A 24,972-nucleotide genomic window follows, 5' to 3' on the forward strand; every position below is an offset into this window, starting at 1 on the left:
AAGGGGAATTTCCTAAAGAGGAACAGACCTTGCCCTAGGGATGTGTTTTGTTCTCTGCTGTGTGGTAAATCACTGTCTGCTCCTGCAGTTTCCTGCTCCTGCAGGTGGATGACAGTGGCTGATTCCCCTAATCATCACAGGGTAACCTGCACTCAGGGTTCTGCACATTGTTCCAGTGCGGCAATGAGCACAGGGCCTGGTGAATTGGGGGAAATGAACTCTTGGGCTGCAAAAGCTGCAAAAAAAGGCCTTTGTAACATTGATCTGACCCAACCAAAGTGTCTGCTGCTGTTTCTTACATTACTGAGCTCTTGCAGTGTGTTGCTGCTGCCTTTGCTTTCTGTGTGCCTGGGTCTGGCAGTGAGTCCCATGCCCTGGGCCCTGTGGAGCCTTTTGAGGAGTAAATGCTGTTGCTGTGTGGTGGATCTCTAAGCCCTCTTCCTGCCATGAACATCATTCCCGTGCCTTTCCCTCTCTCTCCCAGGTCCTGTCTCTATACAAGTAGGGAGTAGAAATTACAGGCTGGAGCCATCCAGTATCAAGTGTGTTTGTATTTGCCCAACCAGGGTTTTATCTGCACTGATTAACTCCACTCATTGGAAACTTGCTTTCCCTGGAATCTGTTTCAATTCTGTCCTCAAAAATGGCCTAAAATGCTTGTCCTGCAGCTTGTCCCTCAGGTCCTTAAATCCCTGTTAATGCTTCCCCTGTTGCTTGCATTTTGTCCCCCCTGTGGTTCTGCTGAGGTCAGACTTCCCTTTTGTTTGCTTTCCCTTCTGCCTTCTGCTAACGAGACATTTTTATGATTTTTCAGCATTCTAGGTGCTTTTGTGGAGTGCAGGTTAAAAGTACAGGCCGTTAATGCAACAAATGCTACTGTGCTGTCTACAAATGCCCAAGGGGAGCAAACTGGGACATCTCCCAGCATGTCCCTCCCACCCTGTCCCACTAATCCCCGCACAGGTTCTTGCCCCTCACTGCTGTGTTTGTTCCCAGTGTTTGCCAGGACTATGCCATTGGGAAAGGGTTTGGCTGGGAGGGTGATTGTGGAGGCTGGGCTGGATTTCTGCCCTTCCCTGGGCAGTGCAGTGTCCAGTGCACTTTGATCCCTGGAGGGAGGCTTGGCAGAGGCAGCTGGCACTCTGCCCAAGCTGGGAACTGGCTCCACAGCACGCCTTGCTGCCTTCCCAGTGAGAGAGAGGGTGGGAGTGTGTGGGTCAGGATGAGGCCTCTGCTCTGGGCTGCCTGCAGCCAGCTGCTGCCCAGGACAGCTGGGCTCTGTGCTCCCAAGCCAGCTGTGACCACCATGGTGACAGCATCACACCACAGCCTGCGGCCTCCAGCCTTTCTGGCTGCCTCCAGCTCCCCAGCCTGTGTGTCTGCAGGGCTCCTCCAGCCCCTGGTCCCAGGGAGCAGAGCCCCCAGCTGCCAGAGCTCACAGTTCAACGTGCCTCCCAGTGCCCTGCTCGTGGCCCGGCCTGTGGGGGTCTGCTCCATGATGAGGCTTCCCGTGCTGGCGTCTGCGGAGGGACTGGATGTGGCGTTTGTGGGTGTCCCGCTGGACACAGGCACGTCCAACCGGCCGGGAGCCAGGTAAGGGCCAGCCAGGGAAGCTCATGCTTCCCTCTGGCCATCGGGCACGGCTCTCCTGTGGTGAGAGGGGTGCTGGGGACAATGCCCGGTGGCATTTCCCAGCCATGTCACGGCCCAGGTTCGGCCCGCGTCAGATCCGCGCCGAGTCGGCCATGCTGAGGAGGTACAACGGCAGCACCGGGGCCGCGCCCTTCGACTCCCTGCGGGTGGCCGACATCGGGGACGTGAACGTGAACCTCTACAACCTGCCCGACAGCTGCCACCTCATCCGGGACTCCTACCAGGAGATCGTGGCCTCCGGCTGTGTGCCCCTCACCTTGGGTAGGAGCCCCGGCCTCCCTTCCTGCCACTGCGTCCTGGCTCTGCCAACGCCCTCTGCTTCTGTCATTCAATCCAGCCTTGGCAGAAGGCAAGCGATGAATCTGTTCCCTGCCTGGGCTGTTGTGCTGTATCATGGGTAAATTCACAGGCTCTCCACTGAACAGAATGTTCTGTGATGCTTCTTCCTTTGGGTCAAAAATGAGGAGGATGGGTCCGTCTGCAAATAATACCAGTGACGTGTTTTTGGTGTGCTGTTGAGCAGGACCCAAAGCAAGAGCAGGTGTTGTCCCTTGTGTCCCTCCAGCTGAGTGAGCACCAGGTTTTGCACAAGGCCTGATTTGGGTGCGTGTTCAAGTTCGCAGCTGTTAGTGCTTGGCATTAGTGCTGCTGAAGGCAGTGAGTGTGTGGAGTAATGGGGGGCAAGTCATCAGTTACAGCGTCCTAGAAGCTGATCAAATATCTGTTTATAAGCCCAATCAAGGATCCTGCTCCAAGGCTGTCCCTGCTGGCAGTTCTGCATATCTGGTCCTCCCTAAAAGGAAGACCAGGAGGAGAGAGGACCCAAGAGAGGAAGCAACAGCAGTTGCACACAGCAGTGTTAGTTTTCCTTTGGCAATGAAGCCCTGCATAAATAAGTGCAGGATAAATGCAAAGAGGGAAAAAATCACTTGGGAGCAAAAGTAATGAGCACTGAGCAGCTTCTGTAGTGTATTCCCCCTCTTCCCTGTGTCTTCTTGCAGGTGGAGATCACACCATAACATACCCAATCCTGCAGGCCCTGGCTGCAAAGTAAGTTTCTAATCTGGAGATGGAGAGGAAGGACCTGGGAAGGAGCCTCAGCAAGGCTCCAGGTTTGCTGTCCCTGCTGTTGGCAGGGCCACCACACACGGGACAGGACTAGCGTGGCCACCGTGTCTCGAGCAGGCACGGTCCCGTGGGGCTGGTGCACGTGGATGCCCACACGGACACCGGGGACATGGCCCTGGGGCAGCGGATCTACCACGGGAGCTCGTTCCGGCGCTGTGCGGAGGAAGGGCTGCTGGACTGCGGCCGCGTGGTGCAGATCGGCATCCGAGGCTCCTCCTATGACCCCGATCCCCACAAGTACTGCCGGGAACAGGTAAACTGATCCGCACACAGAGCTGTGTGCTCCCCCTGCCATAAATACCACGTCAGTAACGTTTACTTGGCTTCAGACGGGAAATAAATGCATTTTTTTGCCTCTTGTTCCATGCCAGCGGCTTGTCTGCAGGACAAGCACTCCCGGCTCGCTGAATATCAGCTGAGTGGGGAGTTAGTGTGTGTGTGGGGAGTGGAAGGTGTTTCCAGGTGCACTTCTGCAGCTTGGCCCTGGAATGAGGATTGTTCCCGGTAGATATTCCCCAGCAGGGCAGGGAATGCTCCTCATCTCCCCCTTTTCCTGTGCTCCCGCAGGGTTTCCGCGTGGTCCCAGCTGAGCAGTGCTGGATGAAGTCCCTGGAGCCGCTGATGAGGGAGGTGAGGGCGCAGATGGGGGAGAGGCCGATGTACATCAGCTTCGATATCGATGGGCTGGACCCCGCCTACGCCCCGGGCACCGGCACCCCCGAGATAGCCGGGCTCACACCTGCACAGGTGAGGGACACGCTGCCCTGCCCAGGGGGAAAGGGCTCTTTTGCTCCCTTAAAGGAGGTCGTTTCACCAGCACAGCAAAGTGGAAGTTAGGGAGGCCAGGAAGTGTTTCCTCATGATGGTGGGAAGGAAAATGTGGAACTGATGTGATTTCGTCTGTAGAGGCTGGGTTTCCTTACTGGAATATGGGGAAAGCAGAGCCTGGACCAGTCTGTTAGGTCAGATGTGTTTCTTGATCCCAAATCCATTTTTTTTCCCTAGGCTTTGGAGATTATTCGTGGCTGCAAAGGCCTGAACATAGTGGGGTGTGACCTTGTGGAAGTTGCGCCAATGTATGATGTCTCTGGTGAGTCTGAAGATGCCTGAGGGCAAGACAAGTGCCTGGCACAGGTGCCTGTGGGTGAAAGCTGTTGGATATACACAGATTTCCTTTTTGTGCTTGTTTTTTTAGGCAATACAGCCCTCCTGGGGGCAAACCTACTGTTTGAGATGCTGTGTGTCCTCCCAGGAGTGAAGACACTGTGAGGGCAGTTCCCACCTGCCCTGGGGCAACGCTTCTCTGTGTTCTCAGCCAGGCTTTCCATGCCCCCTTCCCTTCAGACAGCTGCAGCCAGCATGGGTTTTGCAGCATGAAATAAATGCCATTTACTACTAGAAAAGGTATTTTTTAGCTGGGAAACTGTAGGGAACAGGCTAGACACCCCATTTAACAGGGGTCTGGAGCTTTGGAGCTGGCCTGGGAAAGGCATAGATGAGGCTAATGCCATTTTGCCTCTGGAATGATTCACCCAGCTCACAGGGCTCCTGGAAAAACTCTCACTGGTGAATGATTTGTCCCATTAGGATGCTGCAGCAGGACAATGAATTTGGAAGAAGGGAGGACATGGAGGGGGCCTGAGCCTCCTGCTGAGAGTAGGGAGATATTTGTCTAGATTGCCTGCTGGTGAAATAACCAGGAGTTTCCTATGGCAGGAGCAGTTTTAACGCTCCTGAAATTTCTGAGAGGACATGGAGGTGAGGTTAGTTTGGACATGGAGACACAGAGCCACCTCATCACACATTAAAATAGTTTATTTTGGTTGCGAAACTGTAATTGTCTTAAAACAAAATGACATCAGTGCCTGATCACAAATACAAAAACAAAACAAAACCCCCCAAAAATAAAAAAGACAAGTTTGCCAAATAAGTTAATTTCCCCCCTCCCAGTATCAAAAGTGCAAAATAGGTACCTAGTTCTCAGTCCTACTTGTCAGGCTGCGCTCGTGTCCTGGCTCCTGGTTGCTGTGGGTGAAGGGCAGAGACAGGGACAGGAAGGAGTTTGGGAACAATCTCCACTCTGGGGCCTGTATCCCTTTGCCTCAGCTCTGAGCACTGTGCCATCGCTCAAATCTCACTAGGAAAGTGCACTAGGACCCAATCTCCTCAATCTTTGGATTACAAATCACCGCGTGTGGAACAGAATCACAAGTGTTCAGAAAATGATGGGGTGATGGTTCATGGCTGCTGGGAGAGGGCAGATCCCGGGATAAGCAGCTCTGACTGTGGTCTCAAGACAGCAAACACCTGGAGTGCCATGCTGGCACTAACCAGGGGGCAGAGCAGCTTGGCTTTTGCTTCACTTAGGCAAAATTTCCATAAAAATCCAGGAGCTGTGCTCCTGTCCAGCCCCAGCCAGCACCAGTGGACTGATGCAAACACTCCCTGGCTGAAAGGGGAGGTTACCTGTGCTAAAAAGAAAATAAACCCAATGATTCTGGCAGCATGCAACACAAAATGGATGTGAAGGCCATAAAGCCTTCTCCCCTTCCTCAGGGTTGGGCTGAATTCCCTCACTGTAGCATAACTAGGCACTTTTTCATGAGTTGTGGGTTTTCTCCTTCTTTCTGATCAGCTGAAGAAACAGCAGAGAGCCAAAGAGCATTCTTCTGCTATTGCAAATGTTTAAGATGTTATGTGGAGCCTTCTGCTGGGCTAAAAACTATTCCAACCACATCCTGCATGGCAAGCTGTGGGAAAAGTGCAGGAGTGCTGCAGTGATTCCTCCAGCCAGGTGGAAATGAAGTCTAGAAGCATCAGGCTGGTGTTTCACTCCCTCTCTGCTCTCTATCAGCGCTGCCTGTGTGCCTTCACAGGAGCTTCACAGGAGCTCCTGGGCAGGGAGAAGACTTCACCTTCCTTCCTTCCCTCTACTTTAGTGCCTCATTCCATGGCCCAGAGTGCACTGGGCTGGAATTAACTCACATTAATTAACCTCACATAGGGATAGTTTGTAGTATTGCAGCCTTTATTTGAAGCACGTTGTACAGGGGATCTGAGGTACCTGTGGGGGCTGGAGCATGCCAGTCTGCTCCCAGGGTGGGGAAATGCAATGAGGCAAGGCTTTGGGAGCAATTAGGGCACACAGGGAGTGCAATGACTGGAGCATTCCCAACTTCTCTGCGGGATCAGCAGCTAGCTCAGGGGTTGGCAGTTATTCCTACTGACTGGCTGCTCTGCTAAGATGGTAACTAAAGTGGCAAGGGCTGAGTCTGGAATTAACACCATGTGTTCACTGAGTGCTCTGTGCTCCAAGCCCTGTGACAAAGGCCACTGGCCCCCATCCCTGTGCTTTGGCAATGCCGGAGCCTGATGGTGCCACAGGGTTCCAGATCCATGGAAGGAGGAGGCCTGGGTGCCAGTGTCAGCCCCGGTGCAGTGGAAAGGAAGAACAAACCTCACAGGATTTCAGTCCTTGCCACAAAGAGAAGCCCTGCTGCCTCACTGTGTCACTCAAGGAGTGTTAAGCAGCCACCAGGCTGCTGTTTATCATCCTTCTGCCTTACCCAGGGGCACCCTTTCCCTGTGGTGCTGGAAGCAGCTGTCGGGGCACTGCTGCAGCGAAGCAATGTCCAAACCCAGGGCTGTGCAGCTGCTCTAACCTCACACACCCCCAATGCTTCCAAAAGATGAAAGAAATACCCAAGCAAACAAACACAAAGCCACGAGAGCAGCCTGAGTGTGCAGAAATGGAGGTTTGGGGTAAGAAGGAAATGGGTGAGAGGCTGAAACCCAACATCTCAACCTCCAACTAAACCAAAGGAGATTCACACGCACGCAACAGTCTGATGATACAGCACTTCTGGGGCAACATTTCAAGAATACAATCATTGAAGGATGAGGTTCCTTGATACAAAGGAAGGTTGGTTCGTACTACAGCTGGAAAGGTGTTTGCAAGGAGCCCAGGTGACTCCCTGGCAGCTATGTAGAGTTTTTTACACATCTACTGGCTCATAGCAGCTCACGCCTACAATCTGAGGACGCAGGTAAAATTATGGCTCTAGGATACATCGTCTAAAATCGACAGAAGCAGAAAAGGCATCTGGAAAATCAACATGACATTTAAATGACTCAACACTTTGACAGTATTTTACGGCCGTGCCCTTTCCCTCCCTGTTATGGTTCAGCCAGTGAAGCTGCAGGTGGAACCATGACACGAGGAGCATGAAACATGCAGATCGCCCACGAGCCTGCACCACGGGGGGGTCCCAGCTAAGGTTTGCTACAAGGGAGATGCTCCTAACTGGATTCTGCATCACTTACCATGGGGAAAGCCGAGAGAGTGCCACTGCCTGGTGGGAGGAGGCCTTTCGGAAGGGCAGGGCCTGGAGGGTCTGGAGGGTCTTGCCAGAGTTACACCATGCACCATGGGCTAAGCACACGGGGACGGGGAGGGAGTACCATGACCCGGCCTGCATCACCGGCCACAGCTAGTCCAGACCCAGGGAGGTCATGGATTTCTTCAACTGAGGTAAAACAAGAGGTGGGATGGGGGCGACTCGGGAAGCAGACGTGGCAGGACGAGAGGGGCACAATGGACTTCTTGGCTCTGGGGTTGTAGAGCGTCCAAACGCACGGCGGGGCGGTGGAGGGCACACGGGCGCGCTTGGCTGCGCTCCCGGGCTCCAGAGGCGGGAGGTGTGTTCTAATTGCCGGCCCCAGGAAAGTTCATCTAAAACCTAAAGTCCATTCAGCAAGCTTGTTTGAGTATTCCTGGAAAGAGCTGTCCCTTGTCATCTTCATAAAAAGTTTGTCCCCTTAGAATCTCTGTAAAATTCCTCAGTCTAGTGCAGGCCACGAGGGGATATAGAACCTCTGTAAGGAACCCTCTAGAAGGCGTTCCATCCAAAAGGACAATTTGTGTAATTTGTTTTTAATGGATCTAGATCCCGGGCTGCAGGAGGATTTCCCTCTGGCTTCCGCATGTTGTAAAGCATCGTAATCCTCGCACGATCCCAGGGTTCCCCCCTCGTCCCCTGATCTGTGAGGCTTAAAGAGGCAGAAGTATTTCTTGTGGCCGTTCAGAGCCAGGACATAGCCTGTGTAGTCACGCTCGAGGAAATGCTTGTCGTACTGGTTTGGGATGGGGGCCGCATCCTGTGCAAACTCCAGCAGATACTCCAGCCACTCTCGGTGCTTGTCCAGGCTGAGGAAGGAGAAGTGAAGAGAGCTGCTTCTGGGGGAAGAGCAGAGAAGATACTGGGATTAGCACGTGTCCTGCGTCTGGCTGGATTCCTACTGAACAGGTAAGGAATTGTCAACAAGGACAGCCCAGAGCTGTGCTGCTGCAGCTCCTTTTTCAGCTCAATGTATGCAGCACTGTCGTGCTTTCTATTTGTCAAATCATGGCTGCAGTCAAAGTGGCACCAGGACCCAACCCCTCTGGCTACCACCACCAAGTCTGGCTGGGAACAGCCTCTTGGTTTTTGGTGGCTCATTGCCACTGATGAGGGCAGAGGCCGCTTTGATCAACAGAAGCATTCACTCCTAACAATGGAGCCACTGCCACTCCTGACGTGTCACCACAGCAGCATCACACAAATGGTTAACACAGCAACAGAAGCCTGGGAGAGGGCCCAGCCTACCCTGTGAACATGTAGACTTCCAGGGCAAACTTCTGGAGCAGGGGGGTTTTGGTGGAGTTGGACAGGATCAAGACAACATTCATGTGCCCTGGCCTCAGGCGCACCAAGTTACTGGTGTAGTTGATGTCTGTTAGCTCAGTCACCTCCACAAAGCTCTTTTTGGGAATCCTGCTGCAACAAAAACACCGAGTGAAAGGGGGGCAAAGGACTGGGAGCAACCAAAGATGGAGAAATTGTGAGTGCATCTGCCAGCCCGTTATGCTGAGCCATCCCTGTGCCCTGTAGCAAAAGCCAATGTAACTGGTGCAATAGCTTGGTTTGCACCTCTCTCAATGAGTGGGTCAGACCTTTCCCTTTCCCCCGAGAATGCTCTCTTGGGCAAACTTGGTGGGAACTGTTTAATAAGCAGATTAGTGTCCCCTTGTCCTTGCTGGCTGGGTTCTGGCTGCACACTGGTCCTCCTTCCTTGCTGTGCCTGCACTGCCCTGCACAACTGCACTATGTGCAACTTCAGCACTTCTCTGCTCTTTACTAACCCCCCTTGCACAGGTGCTCCCTGAGCAATGCTTCTGCAGAAAACATTCTGGAAAAGTTAGAGAGGGAACCTGTTACTCTCTTTGCTGAAGCTCGCGTCGTTCTTCTCCGTCTTTGTGGCTGTTTCTTCTTTCCCCGAGGGTGGAGTGTCCCTTGTGTCACTTGAATCACTGCAGAGGAAAGGCATTTTGTGCGTGTTTAAGGCTTTGGGGCTGGACTGTAGAGCTATCCCTGAGTGCATTTTGGTGCACACTCACCTGAAAGCTTGAACAATAACAGTGCCAAAGAGAATGAAGAGCGCAGAGAAGAGCAAGGACAGGAGTGGCATCATTTCTCGCCTGAGGGAAGATGTGCAAACAGCAGTCAGATCTGTGAGTTCACATCTTCCACCTTGATTTCAGTTCCTGCCTATGTCAGATAACATAGGCAGTGTGCCTTCCCCAGAAACTCAGCTTGTTTCTTGGGTCTTAAAGGCCATCACATTTTTGAGTGCTGTCCTGCTCCCACCCAAAAGGATGCTAAAATTGGATCTGTGTTAAAATAAGGTGACAAGGAAGCTATGAATACCAACAATGGATGCCCAATCCATACCAGTTACTGTGAAACAAACTGTCCCACCAGTCTGAGATGTAGTCCACTGTGGAGTAGAACCATCGGATAAGGAACATCTGTTTGAAAAGAATGAAAAGCAAAAAATGAAATGACAAAACTGCTATAAAGAGCCCCAACAGGTTCACAGCATGCCATGAGATTCCTTCTGTAAGCAAGAAATCTTTCAAGAGTTTTGCCTTGTTATTTTAAAATAAAAACAATGCCTCTGAACAACCATAATGGGACTGTCCACAAAGTCAGGCATCTGGAAAGGCTGTGCACTTACAGGAGCGAGCTCATCATTCAGGTCTGCCACAACGGTCTCTGACGACAGAAGGCCAGGGTCTGTCCTCAGCTGGTCCAGGAGATCCAGGAGGATGAAGTTGTCCTCTTTGCTGCCTTGCCAGGCCTCCTCTAAGACTTTATAGGCGATCTTCCCCGCATTATTGCGTCTCTCCAGAATGACCACCTGGACGAGCCAAGAGCATGGCACACATCAGAGAGGAAGGGGCTTTTGTTTTCTTCTAGACAGACGATTCATTTCAAACCACTGCCCAGAATCAGGTATCACATCAAGGTACAACATCAATTAAATGACAGGCTAAGAGAAGAAGAGATTAAAAAAATAAAACGCTCACAGCTGATCTTCCACGATACTTCTCCTCATCCATCAGCAAGGCGTCTGCGAATTCTGGCTGCCGATCACTGTAGATGTGCACAAACCTCAGCGTGTCTTTTGTGTTGGCAACAGCAAAAGTCAAAAATGCCTCATAAGCCTCAGCAAACTTCTCTCCTTCCTCGGTAAGCAAAACCACGCAGTGCCTGGGTGACACAATGAGATGCAGATTAAGAGCCAGTCTGGAGGTGAGAGGGAATGACCAACCCCTTTCCTCTTGGCAGAACAAAGTGACAAACCAAAAGTGACTCTAGGAGCAGTGAGGAGCAGTGCCAGAGCCTTGGGAAACAAAATGGGAACCCCTCACTTACTTCCGCTGACGGTGAGACTTTTTCACAGGACACAGCTCCTGGAACAGCCTCTGGCTGGTGAGCCTGGCCACCATGAGGAACTTATTCTGGGAAAGGAAGTCATCAATGAGCTGCTTCTTCATTTCTCGTGCCTGGCAAGGACCAAGAAAGCAGAAGTCGGAAATGAGCAGGAAGAGGAGGGGAAAGCTGTCGGATGTTCCTGGAGAAGGCTGCCAGCCCTTGTGGTCATCCCTGCAATCACCCAAGATGTTTTGAGGTCCCAAGACTGGAAAGTTACAGGTGTCCCCGCTCCCCAACAGGCTGGAGTGCCCCAAGCTTCTCTTGTCCTAACACACTCTCTCCTCCTCCAAAGCCTGAGTTTAAGCTGAGAACAAACACTCTTCCTCCAAACTGCACCACTGACCATGCCCTCATCACCAGCTCGGTCAGAAAAGCTCTGTGCCTGTTTCCCTAAGCTCTTGGAGAGGGCTCTGAGTGATACCTGCACAACGTCAGCGGGTCGGTCGATGTGCTCCTTGAAGATCATCATGGTGGGAGTGTAGACGTTGATGTTGTACTGGCTGGACAACTCCTCGGTGCCTCGCAGTCCGACGTACACGTAGCCAAAGGAGAGGTAATCTCGGTAGGCAAAGGCCGTCAGCTGGGCAGGAGGAAATCCCCAGCACAGTTATGTTACAGTGTAAGCATCTGCTCCCCCAAGTGCCCGTGGTGACTTTGCTCCAAGAACACATCCCACACATCCCAGATGATGTTTGAATCCCATCATCTCCCTCACTGAACCAAATTTTGCATCCTCTTAGTCACTGTGCCAGGAGTCTTCACGGATCCACAGCTTTATTTACAGCCTGAGATGTTGTAGGGTGGCAGGGGCTTCTTAGGAAATGGGATTTTCAGCAACCCAAATTAGATATGCCACAAACATCTCTCATTCCCAACAAAGGTTGTGCACCTGTGTTGCTGCTACCTCTGCAACACACCTGCACCTTCACACCCATGAAGGGTAACTGTGTGAGGATGAAGAAACAGACTCCTTACAAAGCTGGTCACCTGGCCATTTAATTTACAACCTAAACAAATCAGCTTGCTCTCCTCAAGCCAGTCAGTGGTGTCTGGAGGCATCAGTCCACCTCTGCTCATAGCAGTGGTGTGCTGTAATTTGGAACATCTGGATTTGTAAGCAAGTCAACAATGCAGTGAGAGAAATGGCATTACCTTGTATAACAATGGCACAACTGGCATGTGATCGAAGAGCAGCACGTGGGGCTTGTTGTCTTTCCTCCAGTGGGACAGAAAGCGGATGTAGTTTTTATCTGTAATCTTTAGACAGAAGCAGAACATCAGTTTAACCTCTGAGCTGTCAGATACCAATTTATATATACATAAAAATGGAAACCCAAGGGTTAAAAGAAGCCTGAGAGCTCCAGTAAACTTGCTCTGTTTCAGGAGTGCTGCCTCTCAGAAAGCACATAAATGGCTGCAGTTACTGTAGAAGGGGAAATTATCCCTATTTTTGGGGTGAGAAGTCCAATAACTCCAATAACCAGAAGACAAAAGAGTCCATTGGGGAAGGTGACCCAAGGGAAAATGAGGTGAGGTGAACAAGGCCATGAGCAGAGGCCAGGCAGGTGAGAGTGCTGTGGGGGCTGACCCGGCCACATCACAGGGGTGGTGGGCATCTTAGGACTCTGTCAAAAATCACCAGAAGGCTGAAACAAAGGAATATTTTATCAGTTAGGAGATTTTACTTATGACTTTGAAAGGGCTCATGCTGCCAGTTCATTTCAAAGGTCTGAAGGAAAACTGGACAAAACAAACGGGACTCTGTGTCAGTGAGTTTTAGCAGACATGACCTATGAGGTAGCAAGTGGTCCCTAATTTGCTGGATGAAATGCCAAGAAAGCAGGAAAGAAGTGAAATCCAGCAGGTTCCTGTTCTAGGGATAGCTTGGGTAGAGCCCTGGCAGCTGTGGGGTGTCACAGCTGGGGTCAGCTGCCACTAGAATCACTGGTGTGACCATGCAGGATCCTCTTTTCAAGGACTAGTGTTACAGAGCTGGGGGGTGGGAACACTTCTGACAGCTCCAGGACTTGGAGCTTTGTGCCACAGATCAGCTTGGAGCTTGAATTAAATAGATTATCCACCGAAACAGCCAAGGAGAGAGGGATCTCCAGGCAGAGAGGAACAGCAGCATCTCCCACCCCTGCTAGAACCTACCTTTTCAACAAGATTCCCTGGCAGAAGGTTCTCCACGAACTGCCGCAGGTTTTCCCGAACAACAGCGTTGTGGAAGAAGGTTATTTTCCCATTAATGAGCCCCAGCAGGGTTGGAGTGCTGTGGGCACCCAGATGGTGGGCAAGGCGCCGTTCGTACCCCGCGTGAACGACGCCGATTCCTGCTCCTGGAAAAGGAGAGCACCAGGTTTACCTCTAAGATCCCCCACAACCCAAATGCCCAGTGCAAAACTGATGACCTGCTCCTTTGCCCAGCACCCTGCTTTGGAGTTAGGAATGTTTGGGAGAGCATTAGGATAAAACCCTGAGGACATCCACAGGGTCTGAACTGGGTCACACAAACCTGAAGGCAAACCACTGCAGCCTTACGAGGTGAGGGACACACACCCAACCCCAAACAACCGCATCCTTACCCAGAGCCTCCAATTCCTGAGCAACTTCCTTCCACACGGGCTCGATGTGGATGCAGCTGAAGCACCAGTCTGAGGTGATTTTAATGAGGTAAGGTTTCTTGAAGCTATCTGGCACGATTTCATTGATGTAGTGGGAAAAGTGGAGCAAATACTTCTCGTCGGAGGTGTCGCGCCTCTCGGAATTGAAAGGGAAATGGAAGAAGGACTCATCAAAATAGAAGCCATCGTGGAAGCGGTGGAACTGGCGGTGCTGCTGCTGAGAGAATCCCTGGCTTTCTCCAGCATCTCCGTAGCGATCAAAGTTTGCCCTCTTTTCCTCATTGGAGAGAATCTGGAAAGCAAATGATGGAAAAATGATTGCCCGAAACCATGAGGGGGAACTGCCCTGACTGTAATCCCTCAGTAAATAACATAAGCAATGTGCAGTCTTTGCTGCACATCAGACAAATAAATATTTTGAAAAAGGAAGCATTACATCCTTCTCAGCTCACTGTGGTAAATAAGGGTATAAAACCCTCATAGCCCAAAGAAAAGCAGCCCCTAAATCCAGACTGCTGTACCCACTTCTGGAACCAACAGCTCCTTGGGTCTGAACATCCTGTGTTCTGAGCACAAACACTTTTCTGGAGTGGCTTTTGCTGGTGTCTCTTTGAATCTGGAGGGTTCAGAAAGTGCCAGAAGTTTCACTGAGCAGCCAGAAGCCATGCAGAGAAACTGCATTTTTTCGCAGGGAAATAAAGATTTATTTTGATTTCCATGGGCTTGGCTCCACAAACTGGAGCAACCAATTTCCAGAACGTGCAAATAACTACTGCTAAGACTAATTTGAGGTGACTAAATCCCTGTGATGATGAATGTTGCTTACATGACCCCAAAATGCTTTTATGTATATGTGACACAGTCAACATGCTGGTCAGCTGGGCAGGGCTTGGGGAATACCCACTCCTTCCTTCTTTGAGGCTTTTTAGGCAGAGCAAGGCAGACCTGTAGCAACGTATTTACAGCACAAACCATGCTGGTGACCCCAGTGGCTCTGTCAACAAAGCTGAGCAAGTATTTGGGTGGGTAATGCCCACCTCCACAGAGTTAAGCACCTTTCCCACACAGACATACACTGGAAAAACACAAAGCAATGTATGGAAAACTAAGGTCACTTAATGTTAACGATATCAGGAGTTTACAGGAAGCATGTGTTACCTCATAGGCCTTGCTAATCTGGATGAATTTGTCCTCTGCTCCTGGGTCCTTGTTTTTGTCAGGGTGCCTGTGGGGCAGAACCAGAGGAAAAGGGGTCAGTGGGGGAGCTGTTGGCCTCTGTTTGGAGGTGAGGAGGACATGGGCAGTGAGGGCGTGCACTGACATCCCTGAGGCTGAGGTCAGATTTATACCCAGCACAAGCTGTCCCTGCCCAAACCCCATCCCAAAATGCAGCACTGGGATGTGGGCTGTGTGCCTGTGGACCTGTCCCTCTGTCTGCTCCATCCCCAGCAGCCTGAGCCCAGGACATGGAGCGTGTCTCCTTCCTAGCAATGCCTCCCTTGGCTGCTGCCCTACATAACCACCAGGTTCTTCCTTGAATCACCTTCTGCCTTGGCCTCAGGGATGTCTCACACAGAACAACACAGGCTCTAAAAGCTGCAGGTAAGCCTACTTTATTAATTTCTTTTCTATGCTGTAAACCTGCCCCTTACCACACACCACCTGCATGAGGGGCGTGACATTTTGTGCATCCAACCCATTTCCCTTCCACAGCACAGCGACTGAACGGCCCTTGGACATCCAGGTATCAAGCTGAGACTTCAACCCTTGTGCATTAGAAGTTCCCAGGGAGAATTTTTTCTCCCCACAGTGAGACTCCAAGAGAACTTTTCCCCCCATCACCTGACTCTGGGAGAACTTCTTCCCCTTGCAGCCAGACTCCAGGAGAACTTTTCCCCCCACAGCCAGACTCCAGGAGAACTTTTCACCCTGTAGCCTGATTCTGGGAAAACTTTTTCCCTTTGTAACCAGACTCTGGAGGAACTTTTTTCCTGTAGCCAGATTCTGCAACAATTTTCCCCCCACAGCCACACTCCAGGAGAACTTTTCCCTCTGTAGCCAGATTCCAGGAGAACTTTCCTCCACCCGTAGCCAAACTCCGTGCGAATTTTCCCACCCCAGCCAGACTCTGGGAGAACTTTTCCCCCTGTATGGTGATTCTGGGAGAACTTTTTCCCCCTCGTAAGTAGACTCTGAGCGAACTTCTCCCCCCGCAGCCGGACTCCAGAGGGTTTTACAGCAGTATCGCCGGCATGCAGCATCTACGTGTGTGTCAGGCTGACGGGCGGCCTGCGAGGACGCCGGGGCGCACCGCCAGGCGAGGAGGCTCGCGGGCCGCGGGGCCTGCCGCTGTCACCGAGCCGGGGCCGGGATCCGCTCCGGGGCCGGGCCGAGAGGGTGCAAGGGCAGCACGTACCATTCCCGGGCGAGCCGCTTGTAGGCCTTCTTGATGTCGGCCTGGCTGGAGCTCCGGCCGACCCCCAGCACGCGGTACGGGTCGAAGTCGCCCGGCGCGGCCGCTGCCAGCGCCGGCAGCAGCAGGAGGAGCAGGAGGCAGCCGGCCCGTCCCGGCTCCATGGTCCGGCGGGCCGCGGGCGGAGGAGCGGACGTGCCGCCCTCCCGCACCGAGCGCCGCCGCTTCCGGCGCGCCCGCCCGCCGTCCCCATGGAGACCGAGCTCTTCCGGGAGACCGGCGCTGCCGGCGGCGCGCTCGGAGGTGAGGGCCTGCGGAGGGGCCGCGGCGGCTCAGAGGCTACGGCAGTGCCGTGCCGTGGGTTCGGAATGGGGATGGCGGCAGCCGTGTCCTGGGCGGCATCGGGCCGGGGAGGGGATTGTCCCGCTCTGCTCTGCGCTGGGGCGGCCTCACCTGGGATATTGAGGGCAGGTGTGGGCACCGCGATATAAGAAGGATATTAAGGTGTTAGAAAGCGTCCAGAGGAGGGCAGAGAAGCTGGTGAAGGGCCTTGAGGGGAGGAGGAGCGGCTAAAGGCACTTGGTCTGTTCAGCTGGAGGAGACTGAGGGGAGACTCATCCCAGTTACAGCTTCCTCTGAGGGGAGCAGGAGAGACAGACACTGATCGCTGCTCTAGTGACAGCGACAGGGCCAGGGAACGGCTGGAGCTCTGTCAGGGCAGGGTTAGGCTGGAGATCAGGGAAAGGTTCTTCCCCCCAGAGGGTGGTTGAGCACTGAACAGGCTCCCCAGAAAATGGGCACAGCACGGAGCCTGTCTGAGTTCAAGGAGCTCCAGGGGACATGATGTGACTCCTGGGGTGACCTCTACAGGACCTGGACTCGATGATCCATGTGAGTCCCTTCCAGCTCAGCATGTTCTGTGATTCTATTTTGGTTTTTTGCTAAGTTGTGCTTATCCAAAGTCAAAGACTTCTTTCTTGTCCCATGCTCTGGCAGTGAGGAGGTTCACTAAGGAAACAGGGATGGAGCAGATGGGACAGGTGACCTGAACTGGCCAAAGGGATATTCCACACCGCAGAATGCCCAGTGTATCAACTGGGGGGAGTGACTGGGAAGTAGCTGATCTGGGTTCAGGAAGGGGTCTGACATCAGTCAGTGGGTGGTGAGCAACTGCATGGTGCAATTTCCCCCTTTATTATTGTTGTTATAATTGTTATTGTTGTTGTTGTGTTGTTGTTGCTGTTATAATTTATCATTACTACTCTGTTTTACTTTATTTTCAATTATTAAACTGTTATTTTCTACACATACAAGCTTTACTTTGATTCTCCTTCCCATTCCACGGGGTGGGAGGAGAAGAGAAGGGGGGAGTTGAGCAAGGAGCTGCGTAGTTTTTTATTTCCAGCTCAGCTTAACCCACCACAGCTGGCTTAGGGAATGTGTGTTGGATGAATGGGTGGTGAGGTGGATCAAGGGCTGTCTGGGTGGCAGAGCTCAGAGGGCATCATCCACTTGGAAGTCTGCAGTCAGTGGCTTCCCCAAAGATCTATACTGGGTTCAGTAGTCCAGTCTTAATCAACTTGTTTATCAACGACCTGGACAGACTGATGGAATGTACCCTTCAGCAGGTTTGGTGATGATATGGAACTGGGGAAGTGGCTGATCCACCTGAAGGCTGTGCTCCCCGGTGCACAGCAGGACTTTTAGAGGCTGGAGAGTTAGACAAAGAGAAACTTAATGGTGCTCAACAAGGGCAATGCAGGTCCTGCCCCTGGGGAGGAACAGCCCCAAGTACCAGCACAGGCAGGGGTGCCTGCTGGAGCATCTCTGCAGGGAGGACCTGGGGATCCCATGGTCACTGAGCTGTCCTGGAGCCAGCAGAGTGTCCTGGGGGCCCTGGGGTGCACTGGGAGGAGCACTGGCAGCAGGTCAGGGAGTGACCCTGCCCCTGTGTTCCTCTGCCCAGCCCTGGGGGGCACAGCTGAGTGCTGTGTCCAGCCCTGGGCTCCTCGCCAGGAGCATCTCCCTTGCTGAAGAAAGGCTGAGGGAGCAGGGGCTATTCTGCCTTGAGAGGGGCCCTCATCCCCGTCCTTTCTGTCCCTGTCTGCAGGGAAGGCTCAGCCTCTTCACCGGGGGGCCCAGCAATGGCACAAGAACAGCTGGCAGGAACTGATGCACAGGAAGTTCCATCTGAACATGAGGAAGAACTTTGCTGTGCGGGTGACACATCGCCTAGAGAGGGCGTAGAGTGTTCATCCCTGGAGATATTTAAAAAAAACCTAACAAAACACCAAAACACAAAAGGACGGAATCGTGTTCCGTTCGCTCTGGGATGACCCTTCTGACCACGGCAGGGCTCTTCCAGCCTGAGTCCGTGTGTGATTCTGGAACTCGGAGGCGGTGGCGCTTCCGGGCAGCGAGCTGCGGTTCCGGGGCAGAGCGGCGGCTCCGGGAAGGGACCGGCGGTGGGTCTGAGGCAGAGGGGCAGGTGCGGGGCAGAGCAGCAAGTCCGAGAAGGGACCGGCAGTGTGTACGGGCACTGAGCGGCGGTGTGTCCGGGCACTGAGCGGCGGTCCCGGGCATTGAGCAGCTGTCCCGGGCATTGAGCGGCGGTGTGTCCGGGCATTGAGCGGCGGTGTGTTCGTGCATTGAACGGCGGTGTGTCCGGTATTGAGCGGCGGTCCCGTGCATTGAGCGGCGGTGTGTCCGGTATTGAGCGGCGGTGTGTCCGGGCATTGAGCGGCGGTCCCGTGCATTGAGCGGCGGTGTGTCCGGGCATTGAGCGGCGGTCCCGTGCATTGAGCGGCGGTGTGTCCGGGCATTGAGCGGCGGTCCCGTGCATTGAGCGGCGGTGTGTCCGGGCATTGAGCGGCGGTCCCGGCCAGAGCACGGCTGCGGCCGCCCAGGCTCCGGAGCCATGGAGGAGCAGCAGCGGCGGGCGCTGCGGCGCGGGCGGGCCCGGCTGGTGGCGGCGCTGCGGGTGGAGCCCCTCTGGGACCCGCTGGAGCAGCGCGGGCTCTTCACCCGGCCAATGCTGGAGGAGTTGCAGGTGGGCCAGGGAGCGGGACACTGAGCACCGGGGGTGGCCCCGAGAGGGTCCGTGTTTCCTGAGAGCCGGGGACGGGCATGGCGGGGTAGCTCCTGCATCCCCTGAGCCCTGGTGACAGGACTGAAGGGTGGCCCCCATGTCGCCTAACCCTAGTGACAGGCCTGAGAGGGATGGCTTTGTGTCCTCTTGTGCCCAAAGGAGGGACCCATGTTCCCGGAGCCCCGTGACAGGTCAGGGGGATGGCCCCCAAGTCCCCTCACTCTAGTGACAGACGTGGGAGGGACTGTCCCCTCACTCTGGTGACAAGCTCATAGGGGAGCTCCATGTCCCTTTAGTCCTGGTGACAGGCCCAAAGGGATGGCCCTGTGTCCCCTCACTCTGATGACAAGGCCTGGCGTTGGTCCTTATGCAGATGTTTGAGAATCACCCCCCCCCACTTGTCCGTTCATGTCCCCAGCTCTGGCTAGTGCCAGGTGTAGGAGTTTCTCTTTGTGTCCCCTTCCGAGTTTGATGACACCCTTAAGGTGTTCTTGTTTCCCCCCTTGGTTACAGGTGACAGGTCTGGGAGTGTTTTTACCCCATCTTACACACTGGTGACAGCCCAGGGGTGCCTTTTTGTCCCCAGGGGCCAGATTTGGGGTGCTCCCCTCTCCCCCTTTACCTCTAGACTCCTCATCAGGCTGGGTATCCCAGTGGAGACCGTTGTTGTTGGAGGGAGGTCAGGGCTGGGGGTCTGGTGAGGGTCTCTGGCTATTTCCACTCATTTTGCTGTTGTTTACCCCGTGTCCCTGTCCTGAGTGTGGATCCCACATTTCCCTGCTCAGGGTGGTTGGAAGGGCTGTGCAGGCACTGCACAAACCCCTGTTCTGGGTTTTTCTCCTCTGCAGAGCACTGGCAGCCGAGGGGAGCAAGCCCGGCAGCTGGTCATTGACCTGGAGACTCGAGGGAAGCAGGCTTTCCCTGCCTTCCTCTCCATCCTGCGGGACACCGGGCAGGGCGACCTCGCTGAGATGCTGATCCAGGAGTGCGAATCCCGGCCGGTGCCACCGCGGCTGCCGGACCTGCGGCCCGTGGAGCTGGAGCTGCGGGAGGAAAAACAGCGTAAAAGTCAGTGCTGAGGGTGCGATGTGTTTTTGGCAAACAGCAGCATAGGGGGTGGCAGCTGGGATCCCTCTCACTGTGGGCAGGAGTCTGGGAAGTCATGATTTTTATTATCCTGGTAGAGGTGACTGTTGGAAGAATCATGGACTCCTAGAATGGTTTGGGTTGGAAAGGACCTTAAAGCTCATCTCATTCCTTCCCCTGTTGTGGGCAAGGACACCTTCCACTATCCCAGGTTGTTCCAAGCCCTTTCCAACTTGGTCTTGAACACTGCCAGGGTGGGGCCTCCACAGCTTCTCGGGGCAGCCTGTATGTCCTGCTTTTCAGCCATGGAACCTTTTGAGCTTGCACTCATCATCTGTATTTTTGTCCCATGCCATTACAGATGTGACCCCTCATGAACGTTTGTCTATCCCAGTGCAAGCTGAGAGTGAAAGACCTCGAATGCCTCCTGTGCCAGCCCGGGGTAAGCCACATTCCACTCCTAGAGCCACAGCATGCCAAAGGCTCATTTCCAGTGTGGTGGGAAGGGGAAATTCATATATGTTGGGAAAGATGCAAACTTTAGGAGTGTGATCTTCTTGTGGAGTGTGGTGAGCTGAATCCTGTGCCTGTTTTGTGTTGTAGGTTCTGCGGTTGACAAGAGGAGGCGTGACCAGGTTAGTATTTGAGAAAGCTGAAAGTGTTCCCTACAAGGCAAAAGCTCTGTGCTTCATGGGTGACTCCAGAAAATATGTCTGGAGGAGCTGGTTCTCACTTTGTCATACCTGAGCAATTGCTCCGAGGCTGTAACAGGGCTGATGGTTTCAGAGTGGATCAGTCATTAGCCAGATCCTCCTCATGATTACCACACTGATAACACAAATTCTTGGCTCCTTTTGGTAAGGTTTGATGATGATGCCTAAAAATATTTCCCAGAAATTTCAACATGCTGTTGGACATGCTACAGATAAAGCAGCAGCTGGTTTTCCACAAAGGCTTTCCCCAGTTTAGTGGGTTGTTCTTGTTTCCAGCTGCTGATGAGGAGATGTGTGTGGAGAAAGGGTGCTTCTACCCATCCCTAGGACTAGAGTAATTAAAAAGCTGTGAAATGAGCCACTTTAAGGACTCCCATTCCTCACTGGCATTGTATCGTGCTGGATTAGCCAGCAAGCACTTGGAATAAGAAGGAGTTTAATTGTGACTTGTCCCTGCCAGGATTATGAGATGAAAGCGGATCCCTGTGGACACTGCCTGATCCTCAATAACGTCAATTTCTCCAGAGACTCGGGTCTGTCCACCCGAGAGGGCTCTGACATTGACTGTGAGAAGCTGGAGAGGCGCTTCAGGGCCTTGCGCTTCACCGTCCTCACCCGGCGGGATCTGAAAGCTCAGGTGAGCCTGGGTGTGTCCTGCTGACATGAGGGATGAGAGGTCAGCCCCTGGAAGCAATGGGAATGCTTTAGGGGATGTGTCTTGTGTTGGCAGCACACCAAAAACCTCCCACAAAGAAACAATGAACCACTTGTATCTTACTTTATTGTTGCTCTGCAATTGCCGAAGTGGAGAGGACCTTGCCCATTTTCATCCTTCTGCATGAATGTTGAATCCTCATTGGGATTTGTAGGGATTTGGTGAGGTTGTGTTTTTGGGATAGCTTGAACAGTTGTGTCATGTCTGTCTGTGCCATCCTTGGCTGTTACTGGAAGTGTTGGAGGGAACTTGATCATCTGAAAGTAAATATGATTCTTTGCTCACCCACCAGCTCCCGGTCAGAAACAGTGGATTTCCTCAGATCATGTGGAAATGTGCTTGGGTTTGTGATGCTGTGTTGTAAAGAGTATAGAGAGGTGAGAAATTTGTGTGATTAAAGCAGCCAGTGTTAAATAAGGGCAGAGATGCAGAAACTCTCACTCTCTGCCAATGGCTTTTGCCAGCTGTAATCAGGGCTCATGTTATCCTGTGGCCGAGGTTGACAGGATCCATGGCAGTGCAGTTAGAACAGGGCCTGGCAGTAACCTGTGGCTGACATATGATTCAGAAGACTCTCTTTGTGATGTTTTCTACACAGGAAATGGTGTTGGAGCTGCTGAAGCTGTCTCAGCAGGACCACAGTGCTTTGGCCTGCTGCATTGTGGTGATCCTTTCCCATGGCTGTCAGGTGGGTTTGTCCCATCTCTCCCTTTGTTCCTTTGCTGTGGGAAAGGGTTAATTCCCTCTCCTGTGGTCTCACACAGGGTGAGAGGGAAGTGGTCTGTCAAAACTTTGTTCTGCCATTGCAGTGCATTTCAAAGAGTTACACCCTTATTCTGCGTTAAAGAAAACAGGAGCTTTTCTGATGTGGTCTGATCCAATGGTGCCAGTGGACAAGTCTTTTCTATTTTGGAAGTTGGGGCTAAAAATTTGGAAATCCACGGAGGTCCCAGTCAGCCTCATGTTGTGGTGATTCAGTCTTTCCCATTCTCCAGCTCTGACTGGGAGATGCTATTAGCAATAAAGCCTCTTTATTCCAAGTCAGTTCCTAGAGGATGAGGAGAAGCATTCTTGGGAAAATGGTGTATGGTATGTGCCCATTGTACCAAAGGATGAAGAACTCTTTTGCTGGAGGATGTGGGATATGAGTTGGATAACAGAAGTTGGATTGCTCGGTTTTAGTGCATTTCAAATGTCCCTGGATGTCCCCTCACCCTGACTTGGCCACAGGGATTCCCACAAACACCAGGATTTGTTCTGGTACCTTTATGCCATGAAGCACCTGATGGGAAATGGGCCCCCTTGGAACTGGCCTTGCCTTCCCTGTCACTAGTTCCTGCATTTTCCTCTTGCAGACGAGCCATATTCAGTTTCCTGGAGGCGTTTATGGAACGGATGGAAAACCCATTCCCATAGAAAAGATTGTGAACTATTTCAATGGGTCCAATTGCCCGAGTTTGAGAGGAAAACCCAAACTGTTCTTCATCCAAGCCTGTGGTGGAGGTGAATCTTTGTGTTGGCTCTGGTAGTGTTGGGCTGCAGAGGTGTGGTCAGGCTGTGGCTTTGGCTCCCTTTCTGTTCATTGATTGCCCCTCTCTCCAACTGTCTTCTCACACCAGCTGCCTCTTCTTCTATTTGTTGAGAGGCCACTCCAGCTCTTCACACACAGTGAGGAATTTTATATTAACTACCAATGACTTTGACTCAACCAATGCTGCTGAATGGCCAAAAAGCCTTACTTTGTTCTAGGGCCTTTTTCCTTTTCTTTCCCCATCTTTTCTTAATGTCGATTGTACAGCTGTGAATCACTTGGGTGGAATGGACCTCAGGAGCTGTCTTGTTGCTGCTTTTTTCAGAACAAAGGGATCAAGGCTTTGTAGTGGATTGTGATTCCCCTGAAGAGGAAGCTCCTGGGGGTTCCTTGGAATCGGACGCAACCCCCTTTCTGGTTTCATCAGACAACATGGATGAGCCTGATGCCATTGCCAGTTTGCCCACACCTAGTGACATCTTGGTTTCCTACTCAACTTTTCCAGGTGAAACAGCCTGTGCAAATCCTTTTCTGAGCGTGAGGGAATTCGCAAAACAGTCAAAGCTTCATGGCCAAAGATAGGGGCAGTTCAGGATAACCGAGCTCTGTTGGAGTGCTAGGAACTTGTTGGGATGAGAACAGCAGATGGGTTTTGGCATAACATTCTCCTTCTTTCTCTGAAGGTTTTGTCTCCTGGAGGGAGAAGTCAAGTGGCTCGTGGTATGTGGAAACACTGGACAGTGTGCTGGAGCAGTATGCCCATTCAGAAGACCTGCTCAGCATGTTAGTGAGGGTAAATGTCTTCTTTATTCTGCTTTTTGCTGATGAAGGAAATAGTCAGGGGTGTGATCAGTTGAGGCATGGAGGCCTACACTCAAAAAAGCAGTGAGGATATTGAATGTTGAGTTTAGGGATGGGCTCATTGGAGGTACTGCAGAGAGGTTTAGTTACAAGGAAAGTGTCTAGCCTCAATCTGCCAAAAATCATTGGAGGCTTCTCCAGTGAGAAGTAATCTTGGCAATACAGGCTTTAATCCTTCTGAAGAAATTGCTAAAAATGTCATGGCTTGTCCTATCCAGGCTGATGGGATTTGGGTGCTCCTGTAAGCTTGTCCTGGGGTTGGAGGAGCACAATGCACAGGGCTATGGAATAAGTCTGGCTGATAAACATCTTTCTTTGTTTGCTTTGTTGACTCAATATTGCCAAAGTTGTGTACAAGTGTAGGTGCCCCAGATACTTTTTCTGTTCTCCATGGGTAGGAGAAAAGTCCGGTGTGGGAGGAGAGAGGACTTACAGAATCACCTTGTTGTTGTTTTCTGGTTGTTGCGGTGCTTCTTTGGCCACCTTGGCATGGCAGCCATTGATTCCCAGGGATGGGGAGAGCATCCCATTCCTCAGCCTCTCTTCTGTTCCCAGGTGGCACACGCTGTCTCTGCCAAGGGGAGGTACAAGCAGATCCCGGGATGTTTCAATTTCCTCCGTAAAAAATTCTTCTTCATGTGCCGCTGACACATGGGCTCCGAGCCCCCTGCCAAGCACTGGAGGTTCTTCCTGTGGCTGAATGAAATCTGTGCCCACCACGACTTGGTGTCAGTGCTCCCTGTGGATTTTGTCTGTGTGTCCAGATGTTTGTCTGGAGAAATGTGATCCACGAGCATTGGCTTTGCCATGCAGTGGAGATGAGAGGGAGATTGTGCTGTTCCAATGGGAAATGTGGATGGAGCAGGAAGTCCCTTTGCTGGAGAACAGAGCCAGAGGAGAGCACTTCTGGCTCACCCTGACACGGCCACACTCGGCCTCAGAGGATTTTTCTTTGCTGATCATGGTATTTGTGTCCTGTGCTGTCCAGGTAATTGATTGAGGGGACCAGGGTCTGATGTTCAAGTGAAATGGGATGAGTTTTGCAGTCAGTGTTTCTAATAAATGCAATTAAAGAGCAAATCTTTAGCTGTATTCCCTTGTCTGTTCCATCTCCTCATTGCCATTTCAGCACCTCCTGAAGGCTCCTCTGAAGTGGGAAGAGTAGGAACCTTCACTCATGTCTGTGCTGCTCTGTCTGGTCATTTACAATGTGGCTGTGCTAGCCTATGGAGCATCCTGATCCTTTTGAGTAGTCAGTTGGGAGTTACTACAGGAAACTGATGAGGATTCATTGAAATACCAGTGCTGAGGTAAAGTTCTTAAGGAGCTGCTACCATGATGGC

The 24,972-nt window shown here is 52.3% G+C and overlaps 3 protein-coding genes across 5 annotated transcripts; 2 read left to right on the forward strand and 1 right to left on the reverse strand.

Annotated features, from left to right (window-relative positions):
- Window positions 1–33: 33 nt before the first annotated feature.
- AGMAT (agmatinase (putative)) lies at window positions 34–7,574 on the forward strand. The gene is made up of 7 exons (XM_074558527.1): window positions 34–1,593; window positions 1,712–1,914; window positions 2,655–2,703; window positions 2,839–3,034; window positions 3,349–3,528; window positions 3,787–3,871; window positions 3,977–7,574. The coding sequence occupies exons 1-7, from the start codon at window positions 1,223–1,225 to the stop codon at window positions 4,048–4,050; spliced, it is 1,158 nt and encodes a 385-aa protein (XP_074414628.1). The 5' UTR covers window positions 34–1,222; the 3' UTR covers window positions 4,051–7,574.
- DNAJC16 (DnaJ heat shock protein family (Hsp40) member C16) lies at window positions 4,579–15,886 on the reverse strand. Of its 2 annotated transcripts, none has more exons than XM_074558524.1 (14): window positions 15,639–15,886; window positions 14,381–14,447; window positions 13,184–13,514; window positions 12,753–12,937; window positions 11,751–11,855; window positions 11,020–11,178; window positions 10,539–10,669; window positions 10,190–10,373; window positions 9,838–10,020; window positions 9,552–9,628; window positions 9,218–9,298; window positions 9,032–9,130; window positions 8,427–8,594; window positions 4,579–8,017 (listed from the first exon to the last, which is right to left on the reverse strand). In XM_074558524.1, the coding sequence occupies exons 1-14, from the start codon at window positions 15,797–15,799 to the stop codon at window positions 7,621–7,623; spliced, it is 2,328 nt and encodes a 775-aa protein (XP_074414625.1). In that variant the 5' UTR covers window positions 15,800–15,886; the 3' UTR covers window positions 4,579–7,620. The 2 variants fall into 2 exon arrangements, with proteins under 2 accessions (XP_074414625.1, XP_074414624.1); XM_074558523.1 differs by having other exon boundaries at window positions 8,427–8,597.
- Window positions 15,870–24,956, forward strand: CASP9 (caspase 9). 2 transcript variants are annotated; one of them, XM_074558526.1, is made up of 11 exons: window positions 15,870–15,938; window positions 17,746–18,684; window positions 19,572–19,791; window positions 20,171–20,251; window positions 20,413–20,444; window positions 20,983–21,159; window positions 21,836–21,925; window positions 22,593–22,740; window positions 23,094–23,273; window positions 23,452–23,561; window positions 24,185–24,956. In XM_074558526.1, the coding sequence occupies exons 2-11, from the start codon at window positions 18,553–18,555 to the stop codon at window positions 24,275–24,277; spliced, it is 1,263 nt and encodes a 420-aa protein (XP_074414627.1). In that variant the 5' UTR covers window positions 15,870–15,938; window positions 17,746–18,552; the 3' UTR covers window positions 24,278–24,956. The 2 variants fall into 2 exon arrangements, with proteins under 2 accessions (XP_074414627.1, XP_014128778.2); XM_014273303.2 differs by having other exon boundaries at window positions 15,884–18,684.
- Window positions 24,957–24,972: the final 16 nt, after the last annotated feature.

The sequence above is a fragment of the Zonotrichia albicollis genome, chromosome 25 (assembly GCF_047830755.1).
Source record: "Zonotrichia albicollis isolate bZonAlb1 chromosome 25, bZonAlb1.hap1, whole genome shotgun sequence".
NCBI classification, from domain to species: Eukaryota; Metazoa; Chordata; class Aves; order Passeriformes; family Passerellidae; genus Zonotrichia; species Zonotrichia albicollis.